Source organism: Pituophis catenifer, unplaced genomic scaffold (genome assembly GCF_029215685.1).
Source record: "Pituophis catenifer annectens isolate HBS135680 unplaced genomic scaffold, rPitCat1.0.hap2 SCAF_15, whole genome shotgun sequence".
NCBI lineage: Eukaryota > Metazoa > Chordata > Lepidosauria > Squamata > Colubridae > Pituophis > Pituophis catenifer.
The window spans coordinates 2022352-2040476 of NW_027256895.1; the positions used below are offsets into that span (position 1 = coordinate 2022352).

Sequence of the window (18125 nt, forward strand, 5' to 3'; positions counted from 1 at the left end):
ACGCCAGCCCAATTCCTAATTCTTCATTCTGTTTTAGTAAAAAAGAAGATTTTTGAAGTCAGAGAGGGAGCGAGTCCCAAGGCATCAGCTAGACGAAGGGCGAAAGGATACACACAATATATATATATATATATATATATATATGAAAAAAATTGAGATTATCCAAGCGACGATAAATGAAATAACGCTTTTGAAAAAGGCCGTTTTAGAAATAACGTTTTTGAAAAGGGCATTTCAGGAAAGAAGCAAAGATTTTTGGGGTTTTCAACTTCAGAGAAAGTCCCGTTGTGGCTTCGGGCGTAAACAAAACCCGATTGACAAAGGAAGCTAATTATAAATTTACGAGCAAGAGTGACAAAATACACAAAGAATTCAAATATCTTTAAATCTGTTGTTGTTTTGCTAAGATGCGTCTCTGGGGCGAAGCTGAGAGAGAGAGAGAGAGGTTGGGCCAACTTTACCTTGGAAACATCGCTTGGCTGCTTGCCAAAAAAAAATAAGGCGGTCCTCACCTTATGGCCCAAAAAAAAGACAACGTATGACTGTCTCGCCTTTACGTCCATTTGAGCATCCTGATCAACAGTCCTGGCAACTGGCATATATTTAGGAGGGTGGCACAGTCTCATCAGGGTCATGCGAGTGCCTTTCATGACCTTCCTGCAGAGCTTCTGGCAAGAAAAGTCAATGATTCACTTAATGACCCATGATTCATTGAACGACGATTACAATTCACTTAACAACAGTATTTTTTTTATTGCATTTAATGAAGGTTGCAGGGTCCCCAGGTCATGTGAATTGCCATTTGCAACTGTCCTGGAGGGTTTCCAACAAGGAAAGTCAAGGGGGGTAACTCCAGATTCGCTTAATGACCCAATGATTCATTTAACAACAATAAGGTTAACAACAGTAATTTTTTTTATTGTATTTAATGAAGGCTGGAGTCTCACGTGATCGTGGTTGGTTTGCTTCAATGGGGGGGCTGATTCACTTAACGACCCAATGATTCACTTAACAACCATAACAAGGATTCACTTAACAACGATGTTTGTATGATTGGATTTCACATTAAGTTGGACTGGTTTAACGAGCGCAGTGAAACTGTCATGAAATCAGGAATGACTCGCTTCAAGATCCCATCGCTTAGCAACAGCAGCTGCGATCCCCAACTGCGGTCATAAGTCGAGGACTATGGATAGCAGGCAGCAAAAAACCCGATCTGACTTTGAACGGTGTCAAAAAGCTAAGCAGGGTCAGACCCGGTTAGATTCTGGAGGGGGGACCCCCTACGACCATTCAGATATTTCGTAGTTGATCGCACCGCTTTTTGTGCGGTACACGCACGCACACGAGACAGAGCAGCTTGTCTCTATGAACTACGGGCGGTCCTTGAATTACGACCAAAAATTTCCGTTGCTAAACGAGACAGTCGTCATAAATACAACACACGTCTGAATTTTGGCCATAGGGATGCTGCAATGGTCACTTTTTTCTGTGTAACTTCAGTCACTAAACGAACTGTTGTAAGTTGAGGACTTCCTGTGCCTACCCCCCTTTCTCCCTTCCTTCCTAGGTGCTGTTCCATGACCCCACTTTTACCATGGGGCAGGTCTTACGGCGAGTGGCCTTAGGCAGGCCGGATCAAATCCTTTTCCGCTGCATCCAGAGTATGCCCGCGAAGCTGGAGAAGGCATATAACAGCTGCTACAGTGGAGGTGAGCCGCCATTCCCCTTTCCGGAATGTCTTAAATCAGAGTTTTGCAATCTTGGCCCCTTTAAGAGGAGTGGACTTCAACTCCCAGAATTCCCCAGCCGGCAAAAGTTTCATAACAAATGTGACTACCTTCATTGCATTTTTTTTTTTTTTGGGATTGGGTAACTTTCTTAGTAGATAGTGGGAATGCGGTCGATGTAATATACCTTGAAGTGAAAATAATAATAATTTAAAAATAATAAAAAGAACCCGTAACAAGTTAAATTAATAGACGTTAGAGCTGGGCTAGACGGACTGACAATTAAGTAGGAAACTATAGTGCTGGCTGGGGAATTCTGGGAGTTGAAGTCCACGCCTCTTAAAGGGGCCAAGGTTGCAAAACACTGGTTTTGGGGGAAAGGACTCTCACCCAGGTGGTTTCTTGGTGTCAGGAGTGGGATACCATTGGGGGTCCATTCCCCATTTCTTAATCCACCCCTTATTAATCCATTGTGAGGAGGTAGCTCAGCGCGGCCAACTTCCTTTCTTTGCAAAGGGTTTGAAATATTTTTTTAAAGTCATAAAACAGAGTTGGAAGGGACCTTGGAGGTCTTCTAGTCCGACCCCCTGCTCAGGCAGGAAACCCTATACCCGTGATGGCGAACCTATGGTATGCGTGCCACAGGTGGCATGTGGAGCCATATCGGTGGGCACACGAGCTCAGCTCCAGTGCGCATGTGCGCACCGGCCAACTGATTTTCAGGCCTTCTGGGCCCCACTGGAAGTCAGCAAACAGGCTGTTTCCAGCCTCCGGAAGTCCCCTGCGGGGAGAGGAGGCCGTTTTCGCCCTCCCCAGGCTCCTAGAAAGGCTCTGGAGCCTGGGGAAAGCAAAAAACGGGCCTTCCGGTCCCATTGGAAGTCAGCAAACGGGCTGTTTCCGGCCTCCAGAGGGCCTCCAGGAGGAAGCCTGGGGAAGGCTGTTTTCGCCCTCCCCAGGCTCCTAGAAAGACTCTGGAGCCTGAGGAGAGAAAAAAACGGGTCTCCCGGGCCCACTGTGCCATCGCGTGCCAAAAGCAGTGGAGTGAGGGGGGGTTCACACACGCATGCATGGGGGGGTGGGGCGCATAGAATTATGGGTATGGGCACGCGTGCGCACGACCGCCCCCCCCCCCCGCGCTACCTCCATTTTTGGCATGCAATGGAAAAAAGGTTAGGCATCACTGCCCTATACCGTTCCAGACAAATGATTGTCCAATCTTTTTGTTAAAAGCCTCCCGTGTAGGAAGTCTGCTGTAGGGAGTTGTGGGAATGGCTTTGCAGCAGAGATGGGGGTCCCCGAGTTGTGAACGGCAGGGGCCACGCGTGTCTTTCTCCTTCTTCCGTGGCTCAGAAAGTGAATTGAGCTTAGCCGGAGAGTTGAGGGAAGAAACTCGCATTTAGATGGGCAGGAGATGGGAAACCCGTTTTCTCCAAACGTGGCACGTGTTCAGTGGAATAAAAGTACCAGCAAAGGAAAAATAACTCCAGAGAAGCTCAGGCTATAGAAAGTCTGGGCGTTCTGCCAAGAACCATTAACAGCTGTTACAATGTAACAAGGCTTAACTCAGAGCCAGTTTCGGAACACATTTAAGCAGGCTAGAAACAACAAACACAGGCACACCAGAAGGCCTCCTTTCTGCCTTCCTGACAGGATTAACCCCGTAAAGTGGGAAAAACAAAAGGCTGTTGGAAGGAGATTTCTTCCAACAGCCGGTTCGCCAAACCGCTCAGAAAGTTAACTACCGGTTTTCCCGAACCGGTGCAAACCGGCACGAACCGGCTGAATCCCACCACTGCACATGTCCCCAGCCCACAGGGGCCATTGATGCGACCTGTAGCTGGGCTGGCGGTTTTGTTAAATGTGGGTCCCTTTGTCTGAACCCCCTTTTTCCTACTTCTAGGGGTTTTCCACCTGCAGCAGGGAGACCGTCTGAGTCTGCGCATCCCCCGTTTCAACGCCTCCTTCGACATCTCCACCCATGGGACTTTCCTGGGCGTTCTCCGTTTGTAGATCATCTTTGCAGACCCCCGTCCCACCTCTGAGAAAGATCCCCACAAATCACGGGGTTCTCAATCCAGAAGTGTCTCCTTCATTGCGGATTGCGGTTCGGGGTGAGGTAGACTTGACACAGCCGGGATGCTCGGATGCAGGAAAGAGACCGATTCAAGATGACGGTGGCTGAGATTTCCTGCAGAAAAGCGGGGCGGACAAACGGAGCCCACCCTGGCTTAGATTTCCGGGACTCCTTTGGAGATCCTTCAGCTGGGAGATCCTTAGAATCTGCTCTTTGAGTTTGGATCCAGCAAGATCGAAGTTGCAACCAATATTTTCTTGCCTTTTGGAATGATATTTTGCAAATGTCCAGGATCCGAGAGATCTAGCCCAGTTTTTCTCAAATTGGCCGCTTTAAGACATGTGGACTTCAACTCCCAGAATTCCCCAGCCAGTTCTTTTTTTTTTCCACTTTGCTGAATATCAAGATATATTATGTTTACCGCATACCCACCATCTATTAAGAAAGATGGTAAAAAATTGCAATAAAGGTAGTTCTAGCTGCCTTTGTTCTTATCCTATCCGTGCTGAATTCTGGGAAACTTTTCCCTGCTGGGGAATTCTGGGAGTTGAAGTCCACAAGTCTTAAAGCGGCCATGTTTGACAAACACTTACATAACTCCAATTTGCTGAATCCCTCCTTTTCTCTGAAGCGGGACACAAGACGGATGAAATTCAGATAGTCCTCAATTTATGACCGTTGGTTTAGTGACCCGAGTTACAACAAGCACTGAAAAAAGGATCTTACGACCGCTCCTCACACTTACAACGATCACAGAATCCTTGTGGTTCCATGATCAAAATTTGGGCGCTTGGCAGCTGGCGTGTATTTATGACGGTGGCCGCGTCCCGGGGTCACTTGATTTCCCCCTTTTACGACCTTCCCGTGCTGCCTTCTGACAATGCGGGAAGCCGGATTCGCTTAACGACTCCAATTCACTTAACAACCACGGTATCAAATCTGGGGCGACTCACTTAGGGACCGCCTTGCTTAGCAATGGAAATTCTGGTCTCGGTTGCCGTCGTAAATCGAGGACTACCTGCAAAAGCAGCAGAGGCATTGTTATCCCCTGGTTTAAACCTTTCTTCCAAATTCAATCTTGGTTTGATACCCCTCTTTTACCAGGGGAAAAAACATGCCAAATATTTGATGTCGTTTTACAATCGCAATGCATAAAATCTTGCAAGGATTCCAAGATCTTTCTTATTTGCCATTTGCAACCGTTGCATTTTAATTAGAAAAATGTATTTTTGCCCTTTTGGGCAAAAGATTGTGGAGAACCTTTTTTTTTTTTTTTTGAAGGGGTAGGGGGAAAAAAGCACTTTTTAAAAATAAAAATAAAAAGTTTTTTTTAAAACAGACTGCGCGTTTTGGGCACAGAGGGTGGAAATCAGTGGGGCTTTCATTCGGGGGCTTCTGTGGGGTGATTTGAAGAGGAATGGCAGGATTCAACACACAAAATGAGTGGGAATAATTCAGAAAAATCCGAATTTTGCAGCTTGGCACTGCAAAAACACTGCCGGAAGTAGAAAACAGGTCTGCATTATTAGCTCTTTGTTATCCTCCTGCTGAGACATCTCGCGTGAAGTCGCTTAGATCTCGCGAGATTCAAGCCGAAAAAAGGGACAAGCACAGAGGAAGCCAGCAGCGTAACAATAACATAGAGGTAGGAATCGTATAGATAGACTCACTTTCTTTCTTTAAGGCTAGGTGGAGCTTTCGGGTTCAGTTTCTCTATTCTATTTTTTTCCCCCCCTGGGGAAAAAATGTGTGAGCCACAAACACAAACCCACAATTTTGACATGGTAATCAGTGGTAACAAAATATAAAACCCACCACTAGCTGTAATTAAACGGGCGGGAACTGCAACGCAGGCAGCAATCTCCTTTCTTAAATTGTCTTCGGTTCAGTCTTAAATTTCCCGGACAATAAAATTTGAGATTATTATTATTTTTTTTTTAAAAAAGAGTTTCTTAAATTCTTTTTTTTAATACTTCCCCACGTCAAGCACGAATCCAAAGCCAAAAAACAGATTTGAGAGGTGCAGCAATCGGGGCAGCCACCAGAAGGCGCCAAAGGACGGGGGGAAAAAAATAGCTGTATCTGTGGGCTGCCTCCTAGTGGTGACCTTGGGGTTTTGCAACCCTGGTTTGGTAGATTCTAAATCCAGATTAAACCTTAAATCCGAGAGCTTTTTCTGGGACTGGAGGGGATGGTGGGTTCAGATTTGCAGTCCCAGCTCCCCAACTCTCTAGCCAGTTTCTTTCCTGGCTTAATCTCAGTTTAATCCTCTTGAATCCCAGACTGATTGCAAATACTGGGAGTTATTCCAGCCCATCCCAGGGGAACGAGACCTTGGCCAATGGAAACCGTTGTAATCCCGTGGAAATCCAGGCCCCGGTGCTCAGCTGCCCCTAGGGCTCCCCAGAAGACCCCTGAGCCTTTCCGGGACAGGCATCCCAGATCTCCCATCCCCTTGCCTTCTTAGGCTTGCAAATTTAAGTCCTCGTTCGAGCAAGCGTGGCTTCAGGCTGAGAGAGCGTGAACGGAAGAATTTGCACCCTGGTTTTTGAAGCTGCCAAGGAGCCCAGGCCTTTCCCCTTTTCCGGTTCCCTTTCCGTCGTTTTCAAATCCTGCTGGGCAGGGGGGTGCTTGCAGAGTTTCAACCACACCAAGGGGGGAGAGAGAGAGAGAGAGAGGAAAAGGGTAGCTATAAAAGAGCCCTTCCTTAGCTTTTATTTTGTCCTCGAGCACGGGGTTGGACTAGAAGACCTCCAAGGTCCCTTTCAAGTCGGTTGTAATTCTGCATTCTCAATCCTGCATTCTTCATTCTGTATTTGCATTCTGCATTCTATATTCTGCATTCTGCATTCTATATTCTGCATTCTGCATTCTACATTCTACATTCTGCATTCTGCATTCTATATTCTGCATTCTGCATTCTATATTCTATATTCTATATTCTACATTCTACATTCTGCATTCTGCATTCTGCATTCTGCATTCTGCATTCTATATTCTATATTCTATATTCTATATTCTATATTCTATATTCTATATTCTACATTCTGCATTCTACATTCTATATTCTGCATTCTGCATTCTATATTCTGCATTCTATATTCTGCATTCTGCATTCTGCATTCTATATTCTATATTCTACATTCTATATTCTGCAGTCTATATTCTGCATTCTGCATTCCATATTTTGCATTCTGCATTCTATATTTTGCATTCTGCATTCTTCTTTCTGTATTTGCCTTCTATATTCTACATTCTATATTCTACATTCTGCATTCTGCACCCTCAATCCTACATTCTGCATTCTGCATTCTTCATTCATTCTATATTTGCGTTCTGCATTCTGCATTTGCATTCTACATTCTATATTCTACATTCTATATTCTGCATTTGTATTCTATATTCTGCATTCTATATTTTGCATTCTGCATTCTGTATGTTGCGTTCTGCATTCTGCATTCTATATTCTTCATTCTGCATGTGCATTCTGCATTCTATCGTCTGTATTTTGCATTCTATACTCTGCATGCTTCATTCTGCATTCCGTAATTTGTGTTCTTCATTCTATAGTCTGCATTCTGTATTCTTTTGGAAGGAGATGGGGGAGGGCCAAACTTCGGCATTCCAGAAAGGAACAAGAGGGGGAAAAAGTATCTTCCCCCCCAACTGGTGAATGGGTAGGGGAGAGGTGGGGGGGTCCCCGAGTCGTTCCTTTGGAATTGTACTGACTAATTTAAAGTAGGAAAAGCGGGTCCAGCTAGATGATCACTGAAGGGCCCTCTTTGTTCATAGTATTGTAGAAGAGAAATTGTGCTTGCAAATGTATCCAGTTGAAATAAAAGGCAGACACATTCCTTCTTTGATGTAGAACCAGGGAGGAGAGGCCCCTCAGTTGTCAGAGATACAAGCATTTTGGTGATTTACACTTTAAAGGTAAGAGAGACAAGGATGACCATATTTTTGTATCAACAAGAGATAATTTGAATCTATGCTTCAGTAATCTACATGAAGAATTATGAATGTTGGCAGAGAATAAAATGAAACAGAAATTAGGAAGTGTCAATTAAAAATGACAAATGTATATGACCATATGAATTGCTGAGTTAACAGAATCCTTTGTTTGACGCTTATAAAGTTGGACTCTCATGTTCATTACTTTGCTCAGATTCTTTAGGTAGCAATACCTGTCTGAACCTTATTGCAATAATAAAGCTGACTCTGTCTGCCCGAAAGGATGTCTTCTCAATTCCTTCTTCCATAGCAAATTTGTGTAGAATTGGAAGTGGTGTGTGTGTGGGGGGGGGTGTCTAGAGCTGTGAAGAAACGGGGTTCGGCTTGGCTGCTGCTTCCTCCAGCAGCTTCACAAGGGGGTCCCTGTCAATCCGGAAGACGTGCCAGTTATCACGGATGGTGACGTCCACGGCTCCTCTCTTGCGGAAGAAATCGGTCGTGGCCTGATGCTTCTGGGGTGAGACGAACCGGAATTGGGAGCATCCTTTTTCCAGGGTGATCTGGGGATAAAAGGTTAAAAACCAGGTTTGTTTGATTCTGGACAGGCCCTTAGGGGCCCATGGACTGGATTAGGGGAAGACTTGCTGGCTAGACTGCTCCCCAATGGGTCTTACCTTGGCTGCTCGGTTCAGCAAGGCGGTGCCAACTCCTCTCCCTGGCCAAGAAGAAAAGGGGGAGTGAAGAGAGAGAGAGAGAAAGAAAGAAAGAAAGAGAGAGAGAGAGAAGAAAGAGAGAAGAAAGAGAGAGGGAGGGAGAAAAAGAGAGAGGAGGGGGAGAAAGAGAGAGAGAAAGAGAGAAGAAAGAGAGAGAGGGAGGGAGAAAGGGAGAGAGAAGAAAGAGAGGGAGGGTGGGAGAAAGAGAAAGGGGAGAGCGAGGGGGAGAGAGAGAAAGAGAGGGAGGGAGGGAGAGAGAAAAGGAAAGAGAAAGGAGGGGAGAGAGAGGGGGAGAGAGAGAGAGAAAGAGAGAGGGAGGGAGGGAGAAAGGGAGAGGAGGGGAGAGAGAGGGGGAGAGAGAAAGAGGGTGGAGAAAGGAGGGGGAGAGAAGAAAGAGAGAGAGAAGAAAGAGAGAAAGAGAGGGAGGGAGAAAGGGAGAGAGAAGAAAGAGGGAGGGTGGGAGAAAGAGAAAGTAGGGGAGAGAGAAAGAGAGAAAAGAGAAAGAGAGAAGAAAGAGGGGGAGGGAAGGAGAAAGAGAGAGGAGGGGAGAGAGAGGGGGAGAGAAAGAGAGAGAGAGAGAAGAGAAGAAAGAGAGAGAAAGACGGGGAGAAAGAGAGAAGTAAGAGAAAGAAAGGGAGAAAGAGAGAGGAGGGGGAGAGGAAGAGAGAGAAAGAGAGAGAGAAGAGAGAGAAAGAGAGAGAAGAAAGAGAGGGAGAGAGAAAGAGAAGGAGAGAGAGAGAAAGAGAAGAGAGAGAGAAAAGAGGAAGAGAGAGAAAAAGGGGAGAAAGAGAGAGAGAGAAAGATCAATTTAATATTTTATTTCAAAAGAAGAATTGAGGGGCACATGACATGGACTTTGTAATTTTTTAACCAACACAATTATTTTGTACTTTAATTTAACTTATTTTTTTCTCTTTTAAAATAACGTAGAGCTTCATTGGAGCTTGGAATATAGGGAAGACTTTGATGCCGTGGTGGTACGGATCGATTAGCCGGCTTTTAACATTCCTAAACTGAAAAGATCATTTACAGAAGGAGGTGTGGAGACTGATTCTCCGGAGAAGAAAAAAAAAAAGTTTATTCCTCGCAACCAACTGGCATCTGGGTATGTAACTTCAAACAAAGTTTGTGGTTGATTTGCGATGCAAAGGAGGGATTACTCTTATCTTGCCCAACCAACTCTCCTCATTCGGTTTTTTTCTTTGTTGTGTTTCCTATAACTAGGAATGTAAGACGGCTCTCGGGGTTCTCCCTTTTCGTCGAGAGATCCTGCTTTATTAGGGTCAGGGTTCGCCCCGAATTTCTCCGCTACCTCTGAATTCTGGCATCACGTAGAGATCTTCGCCGAAGAGAACCGGGCCGTCCCAGGTGCAGTAGGTCAGGTAGTGGAATTGATAGCCGACAATGGTGTGTCCTGCAACGAAAAAGGAGCAGCAAAAAGAGTCAACGACGAGGAGACTGAAAGAAAGGATCAACCTGAATTCTGCAGAGGGGGACGACGGATGCGTTGGCATCGTCATTCACGGGGCGGGCAGTGAATTTCACGTACGTTTCTCGCTGTGGCCCGTTGCAAGAATTTTCTTGGTTCTTCGTGGCGATGCATTAAGGTCTCTGAGAACCAGGTTGTGAAACAGTTCAAGGGTTTTGGTAGAGTAGAATAGAATAGAATAGAATAGAATAGAATAGAATAGAATAGAATAGAATAGAATAGAATAGAATAGAATAGAATTGAATTCAGGAATGGAATGGAGAGGAGAAGAGAAAAGAAAAGAGAAGAGAGAGAGAGAAGAAAGAGAGAGAGAGAGGAGGGGGGAGAGAGGAACAGAACAGAACAGAACAGAACAGAATAGAATAGAATAGAATAGAATAGAATAGAATAGAATAGAATAGAATAGAATAGAATAGAATAGAATATAGAATTGAATTGAATTCAGGAATGGAATGGAGGGGAGAAGAGAAAAGAAAAGAGAAGAGAGAGAGAAGAAAGAGAGAGAGGAGGGGGGAGAGAGCAATAGAATAGAATAGAATAGAATAGAATAGAATAGAATAGAATAGAATAGAATAGAATATAGAATTGAATTGAATTCAGGAATGGAATGGAGGGGAGAAGAGAAAAGAAAAGAGAAGAGAAGAGAGAGAGAGAAGAAAGAGAAAGAGAGAGGAGGGGGAGAGAGGAATAGAATAGAATAGAATAGAATAGAATATAGAATTGAATTGAATTCAGGAATGGAATGGAGGGGAGAAGAGAAAAGAAAAGAGAAGAGAGAGAGAGAAGAAAGAGAGAGAGAGGAGGGGGAAGACAGTAGAATAGAATAGAATAGAATAGAATAGAATAGAATAGAATAGAATAGAATAGAATAGAATTTTGGGCCAGGATGGAGTCATAAGGGGCCTGGAAGGGGGCACCTATTCTATCTATCTATCTATCTATCTATCTATCTATCTATCTATCTATCTATCTATCTACCTACTTACCTACCTACCTACCCACCCACTCACCCATCCATCCATCCATCCATCCATCATCTCTCTCTTCTATATCATCTATCTATCTATCTATCTGTCTATCTATCTGTCTGTCTGTCTATCTATCTGGTCGGACATTCATTCATTCATTCATTCATTCATCCATTCATTCATTGCCCGCCTTTTTTTTTTTTGTTTTTACAAGTAAGTTGAAGCAGTGAATATACCTATGACTCTTTCCTCTTCCTATTTTCCTCACAGCAACAATCCTGTGAGGTAGGTTGGGTTGAGAGAGAGGGACAGGCCCAAAGTCACCCAGCCGGTTTTCATGCCTAAAGCGGGGCTAGAACTCACCATCGCCTGGGCAATTGGCCCAAAGTCACCCAGCTGTCTTTCATGCCTAAAGCGGAACTAGAACTCACAACCTCCTGATGATTGGCCCAAAGTCACCCAGCCAGCTTTCAGTCCTTTGGATCGATCTAGAACTCACAATCTCCTGGTTTCCAGCCTGGCACCTTAATCACTAGACCAAATTGGCACATTCTTCCATTTGCTCGGGCACCGTAACTGACCCAACAATGTTGATGTATAACATATATTTTTGAGGGTTGCCTTCTCCTTCATCCTCGATTCCCATGGTCCATCTCTGGCCCTGCAGCCCCCTTTCCCACCCTCCCAAGGGCTGTGCTTTCCCCCTTTCCCCCTCCCCAACAAGGGGACCCCTGATCTCTTGCCGTACCGTCTTTGCTTTTCCGTGCGGGGGGCACCTCGGCCACCAGATACCTGAAGATGGCATCTTTTTCAAACCCATCTTTTTGGAGAGCTGCGGAAGTTCATACAATAATCATAATCATAAGTTTATTTGTCAAGCATATATAAAATAACAGGTAAACGTATAAACATAATTTGAATACATGGAAAGAGTAAGTAAAAAGGAATATTAGGACAGGGACGGAAGGCACCTGGTGCACTTATGCACGCCCCTTACAGACCTCTTAGGAATGGGGTGAAGTCTACAGTAGACAGTTTAAGGTTAAAGTTTTGGGGGGTTTTGGGATTAAACTACAGAGACAGGTAGTGCATTCCAGGCACTGACCGCTCGGTTACCGAAGTCGTATTTTCTGCAATCGAGTTTGGAGCGGTTTACCTGGAGTTTGTATCTATTGTTTGCTCGTGTATTGTTGTGGTTGAAGCTGAAGTAGTCGTTGACAGGAAGGACATTGTGGCAGATAATTTTATGTACTACGCTTAGGTCAGACCGAAGTCGGCGTAGTTCTAAGTTGCCTAAACCCAAAATTTGGAGTCTGGTGGCATAAGGTATTTTACTACAGTTAGAGGAATGGAGGATTCTTCTCGTAAAATATCTCTGGACTCTCTCGATTGTATTTATGTCCGATACGCAGTGCGGGTTCCAGACCGACGAGCTGTATTCAAGAACTGGTCTAGCAAAGGTTTTGTACGCTCTAGTTAGTAGTACAACATTACCAGGGAAGAAGCTACTCAAGATTAGGTTAACAACTCTTAATGCCTCTTTGGCAATGTTGTTACAGTGGGCTCGGGCACTTAAATCTTTAGAAACGAGTACTCCAAGGTCCTTGACAGAGTGAGGGTCGTCTACAAGGTCATGTCCATCTAATTTGTATTTTATGTTTTGATTTTTTTTGACAGAGCATTTGTTGGTTGAGATTTGAAGTTGCCCCTTGTTAGACCAGGGGTCTGCAACTTTAAACACTCAAAAGAGCCATTTGGACCCGTTTCCCACAGAAAAGAAAACACCGGGAGCCACAAAACCCCATCCGATGCCTGACTATTTCTCGAGCGGCCACAAAATCTAGCATATCAGTGGTGGGTTCCTCCCGGTTCGTGAGAGCCGGTAGCGGCGATGATATGACGTCACCGAACCGGTTCTCTGTCTTTGGGAGCTGGGCCCTCTCGCCCGCCCCGGCGTTATACCGACCTTATATTTCTTCTTTTTTTTCGCCCAGCGGAGAGGTGCGGCAGAGCGGATTGCCGCACCGCAGCTGGGCAGATTCGCAACGCGCTTGCGCAAAGCGCAAGTTTGGTTCGCGAGCATGCGCACGGCGATCGCGCGCAACCGAAGATGCTATCGCACACAACGCGCGCACACAAAGAGAAGCGGTAGTAAAGCTGGTTAGAACCCACCCCTGTAGCATATGTAGTTGAATTAAACGTTCTGTTTTCTTCTGAAACTTTTCTTTTCTTGGATTTATCCGTGCTTGGCCTATCGGGGTTGAAAAGCTCAATAAATTACACGCCAGCGGGTATCACATATTGGCGGGATATTTTGAGTGACAGGGAGCCGCAGCAGACGGGTGAAAGGACCATATGCGGCTCCAGAGCCGTAGATTCCTGACCTCTGGGTTAGACCAATCTGACACCTAGTTAAGTTCAGACAAGTTCATCAAGTTAAAACAGGTTAAAGTTTAAACCGCTTGTTTGGCGATTAAACAAAGTTTTCCGTTTGATCTCTCCGAGAGTGGAGTGGAAGGCAGGGGGAAAAAAAATGGCAGCCCTGATACACAAAACACACACACACCATTTTGAAAAAGCTCGCTGGGAGATCGGAGTTGCCGATTGTGGAGGGTTTTTTTTTTTTTTTACGAATTAAGAGGCAAAATCTTTGTATTTTAGATTTCGATCAACTAAGAAAAAAAGTTTTAATTGAAAGAGAGAGACTCCAAGGATCGCCGGGACCTGTTTTGGAGATTACAATTTAACAGATGAACAGAGTCGGAAGGGATCTTGGAGGTCATTTAGTCCATCCCCCCTCCCACCCAAGCAGGAGACCCCCCCACCATTTCTGACAGATGGCAGTTCGGCTTCTTCTTGAAAGCTTCAAGGGATGAAGCTCCCACAACTTCATCCATTTAGAAAGGAGGCTCCTCTAAACGGAAGTTACGGTCGTAAGAAGAGGACCTTGGTTCCATTAAACACTTTTTTTTTTGAGTTTTGGTTGCATCACGAAGATGTTGGCTTGTGTTTCTTACCTTCTGGAGAAGTTCTCACCTGGTGGAGAGCGTTGTGAGACACCGCCAGTTCCTGAAAAAGATGGAGATGCTCGTGAGTGGACCAGAACATTCTGGGTTCTTCTCCGGGGTCTCACTCCAGCGAGGAGATTCCCAAACAGAGTCCATTTCTCTGTCCTCTCCATCAATCCTCAACTTCAGAAAACCACTTCTTTGCCTATAGTTGCCCCAACAGTAGGGAAAGACCAAGATGGGTTCTTCGCTCTCCACATCCCACCCAACTCCATCCATCCACTCCAAAGTCAAGGTTCTCCTTACTGGGAAAGGTGGAAGGAAAGAGAAGAAGCGGGAGGATGTCCAGGAAGGTGGAGGAACTCAAGTCCTACTGGAGATGGGGGCGTCATTGGAAGAGCAGAAGGACCAGGGTGGAGACAAGTCTTCATGGAGAACATCTAGGTTGTTAAAGAGTTGACATGGCCTTGATGTCATCATCAATCAATCAATTTCTATTGAGGTATGCCATCCAACCTCAAGAGAAGTCCATAATGGTGGGAAAGGTGGAAGGGAAGAGAAGAAGAGGACAACCAGAAGAAAGGTGGATGGACTGAGGTGTAGTGGTGATGGAGACACCATGAGAAGACCCGAAGGATCAGGTTGGAGACAGATCTCCATGGAGAACATCTAAGAGGTTGCTAAGAATTGCATTGCTTTGATCACATCACATTAATCAATCATTTAATTTCTAATGAGGCAACCTATCCAGAGAAGTTCATAATGGTGGGACAGATGGAAGAGAAGAGAAGAAGACAACCCAGAAGGAAGGTGGATGAACTAGGGTGTAGGTGTGATGGGGGACACCCTTAGAAGACCTGAAGGATCAGGTTGGAGACAGATCTTCACAGAGAACGTCTACGGGATCAATCAGAACTGATCAGATGGAAGAACATCAATCCATGGGAAGACCCAGCTGTCTTGAGAAATCCATAAAGTTGGAAGGAAGGAGAAGATTAGGAGGACCAGCAGCAAGGGGGAAGGACTCAGTTATAGTGATGATGGAGGCAGAGTTGAAGGACCAGGGTGGAGACAGATCTTCATCTAGGAGGTTGTTAAGATTGACACTATCTTTATGGTCATCATCAATCAATCAATTTCTATTAAGGCAACCCATACAATCTCTAGAGAAGTCCATAAGGGTGGGAAAGGTGAAAGAGAAGAGGACAACCAGAGGGAAGGTGGATGGACTGAGGTGTAGTGGTGATGGAGACACCATTAGAAGACACGAAGGACCAGGTTGGAGAGAGATCTTCATGAAGAACATCTAAGTAGGTCAGTATTTTTCAACCTTGGAGACATTAAGTTGGGTGGACTTCAACTATCAGAAACTACCTTGCTGGCTGGGGAATTGTGGGAGTTGAAGTTCACCCAACTTAAAAGTCTCCAAGGTTGAGAAGCCCCCTTTAGATGGTCATATTGGATTCATGGCCCATAACGAATCAATCAAAACCAAAGTTATGGTCAATCCCCAGCCCACCGCCTTCCTCCTGACCCCTTGAGACCCCCTCTTCTGTCCTTCCCAGCCCCCACACCGTCCAGCTTCTCACCCTAACCAGCCGCATCACATCCCGAACGTCCTTTTTGGCCCAAGGACGGACAAGGAAGCTCATGGTGGTCAGGAGACGTCTTGAAGAACCTCCGTCGTTCCTCCGCTGGACGCTGGTCCTTTAAAGCCCATGCCTGACCCTTTGGCCCCATTGCCGGCCGGCTTTCTCCGCTCGGTTGCATGCCCTCGATGACCACGGATGGTGGGAGGCCCTCAGAGGAGGAAGCTGGCCTGATGTGAAGGAGATCAGAAGTCACATCTTGATCTTTAACACAGAGATTTTTTTTTGTCCCTGCCTTGCAGACGTCTTGTTCCTTGTTGCAAATTAACATTCTTGGGCACTGATCTCTTTCGCACTCGGCTCCGTTTCGGACTCTGTCATGCTTGGGAGAGTGCCAAGAGTCCCCTTGTGGGCACTGGACTTGAGAGGACCCTGCCCTTCCGGACACTGGTGTCATCCTTTCCGCGTGATGAGTTGAAGGCACGCGCCTTCAAGGGGTCAGTTAAAGACACAAGATCAGAATTTCCATGGCATGCAAACCTGGTTAGTTGTAACTTCAGTTAGGTAGTGGAGTTGTGCCTTGGCTGGGTGGACTTTGGGCCAGTCACCAGGAGACGGTGAGTTCTAGTTTCACCCTAGAAAAACCAGCTAGGTGACTTTGGTCCAATCACCAGGCGATGGTGAGTTCTAGTTTCACTCTAGAAAAACCAGCTAGGTGACTTTGGTCCAATCACCAGGCGATGGTGAGTTCCAGTTTCACCCTAGAAAAACCAGCTAGGTGACTTTGGGCCAATCACCAGGAGATGGTGAGTTCCAGTTTCACCCTAGAAAAACCAGCTAGGTGACTTTGGGCCGATCACCAGGAGATGGTGAGTTCTAGTTTCACTCTAGAAAAACCAGCTAGGTGACTTTGGGCCAATCACTAGGAGGCTGTGAGTTCTAGTTTCACTCTAGAAAAACCAGCTAGGTGACTTTGGTCCAATCACCAGGAGATGGTGAGTTCGAGTTTCACTCTAGAAAAACCAGCTAGGTGACTTTGGGCCAATCACTAGGAGATGGTGATTTCTAGTTTCACTCTAGAAAAACCAGCTAGGTGACTTTGGGCCAATCACTAGGAGGCTGTGAGTTCTAGTTTCACTCTAGAAAAACCAGCTAGGTGACTTTGGGCCAATCACTAGGAGATGGTGAATTCCAGTTTCACCCTAGAAAAGCCAGCTAGGTGACTTTGGGCCAATCACTAGGAGGCTGTGAGTTCTAGTTTCACCCTAGAAAAGCCAGCTAGGTGACTTTGGGCCAATCACTAGGAGGCTGTGAGTTCTAGTCCTGCCTTAGGTATCAAAGTTGGCTAGGTGACTTTGGTCCAATCACCAGGAGATGGTGAGTTCTAGTCCTGCCTTAGGCACAAATGCCAGCTAGGTGACTTTGGGCCAATCACCAGGAGACGGTGAATTCTAGTTCTGTCTTAAGCACGAAAGCCAGCTGGGTGGCTTTGGGCCAATCACCAGGAGACAGTGAGTTCTAGTCCCGCCTTAGGCATAAAAGAGGGATGGGTTACCTTGGGCCAATCACCAGGAGACTGGGAGTTCTAGTCCCGCCTTAGACACGAAAGCCAGCTGGTTGACTTTGGGCCCAGTCCATCTCTCACTGCCCAACCGACCTCGCAGGGTGTTGTTGTGTGGAAAAGAGAAGGAGGAAGGATTATTATTATTATTTACGTAAATATTATTATTATTTAACCGTCATAAATATGAGTTAATTGCCGAGAGACTGAATTTGGATCCCGGGATGAAAAATGGTCAGAAGTCAGAGTTTTCAGTGCCGTCGTAACTTGGAACGGTCGCTAAGAGGACCGTTGTAAGTAGGGGACTTGCGGGACGGATGCTGGAGCTGGCGTGACCAGGAGGGGGTGCCCCTGTCTGCCGTTAAACAAAACGGAACTGCAAAATCTTGATTTTTGGCATTCGCAGTGGTCTACCCTGCAGGGTTCTGCAGTGCATCAGGTCTCTCTTCAACTGAGTTGACATTGGCCACTCCAGCTTTCCAAATACAGGTAATCCTCGACTTACGATAGTTCATTTAATGACCGTTTTTCACACTTACGACCGTTTCGGCATATGATAATTCAGAAAGTTGGCAACTGAGTCATATTTATGACGGTCCCGCGGTTACCCTTTTGCGACCTTCTGGACGAGCAAAGTGCAGGGGGAAGCCGGATTCACTTAACGCCCACGTGACTCACTTAACAACGGGCCGCGATTCACTTAACAACAGTGGCCAGAAAGGTCGTGAAAGGGAGCAAAACGTCGCTTAGCCAATGTTTCGCCTAGCAGAAGAAATTTTGGGCTCTGTTGCGGTCACAACTTAGTTCTTTAATTTAATTCAACCATTCAACTAATTGAGCTAATTAATTCAGATTTAATTCTCTCTGATATTTAAGGAGGAATTTAAAGACAATACTGTACCCGGAAGTTTCAATTTAAAACATCCGGGGTGGTGGTGTCTACTCTTCGGATTCTTATCTCTATGCGCAGAAAGATGGCGCGGAGCCTGAAACCCTCCAAATCTCGCGAGACGCGGCGTGGCTTCAGAGGGCGGGAGCCCGA

At 45.7% G+C, this 18125-nt stretch overlaps 1 protein-coding gene and 1 pseudogene across 1 annotated transcript in view; one reads left to right on the forward strand and one right to left on the reverse strand.

Annotated features, from left to right (window-relative positions):
- The window catches only part of TNFSF12 (TNF superfamily member 12), a 43316-nt gene extending 39113 nt beyond the window's left edge, over positions 1 to 4203 (forward strand). Inside the window, exons 14-15 of the mRNA XM_070954528.1 lie at positions 1571 to 1712; positions 3631 to 4203. Of these exons, the coding sequence (XP_070810629.1) occupies positions 1571 to 1712; positions 3631 to 3740 (252 nt within the window). The 3' untranslated portion in view covers positions 3741 to 4203. The remainder of the gene's footprint in view (positions 1 to 1570; positions 1713 to 3630) is intronic.
- Positions 4204 to 8111: 3908 nt separating this feature from the next.
- On the reverse strand, positions 8112 to 15653 carry LOC139324783 (thialysine N-epsilon-acetyltransferase-like; annotated as a pseudogene).
- Between the last annotated feature and the right edge of the window lie 2472 nt (positions 15654 to 18125).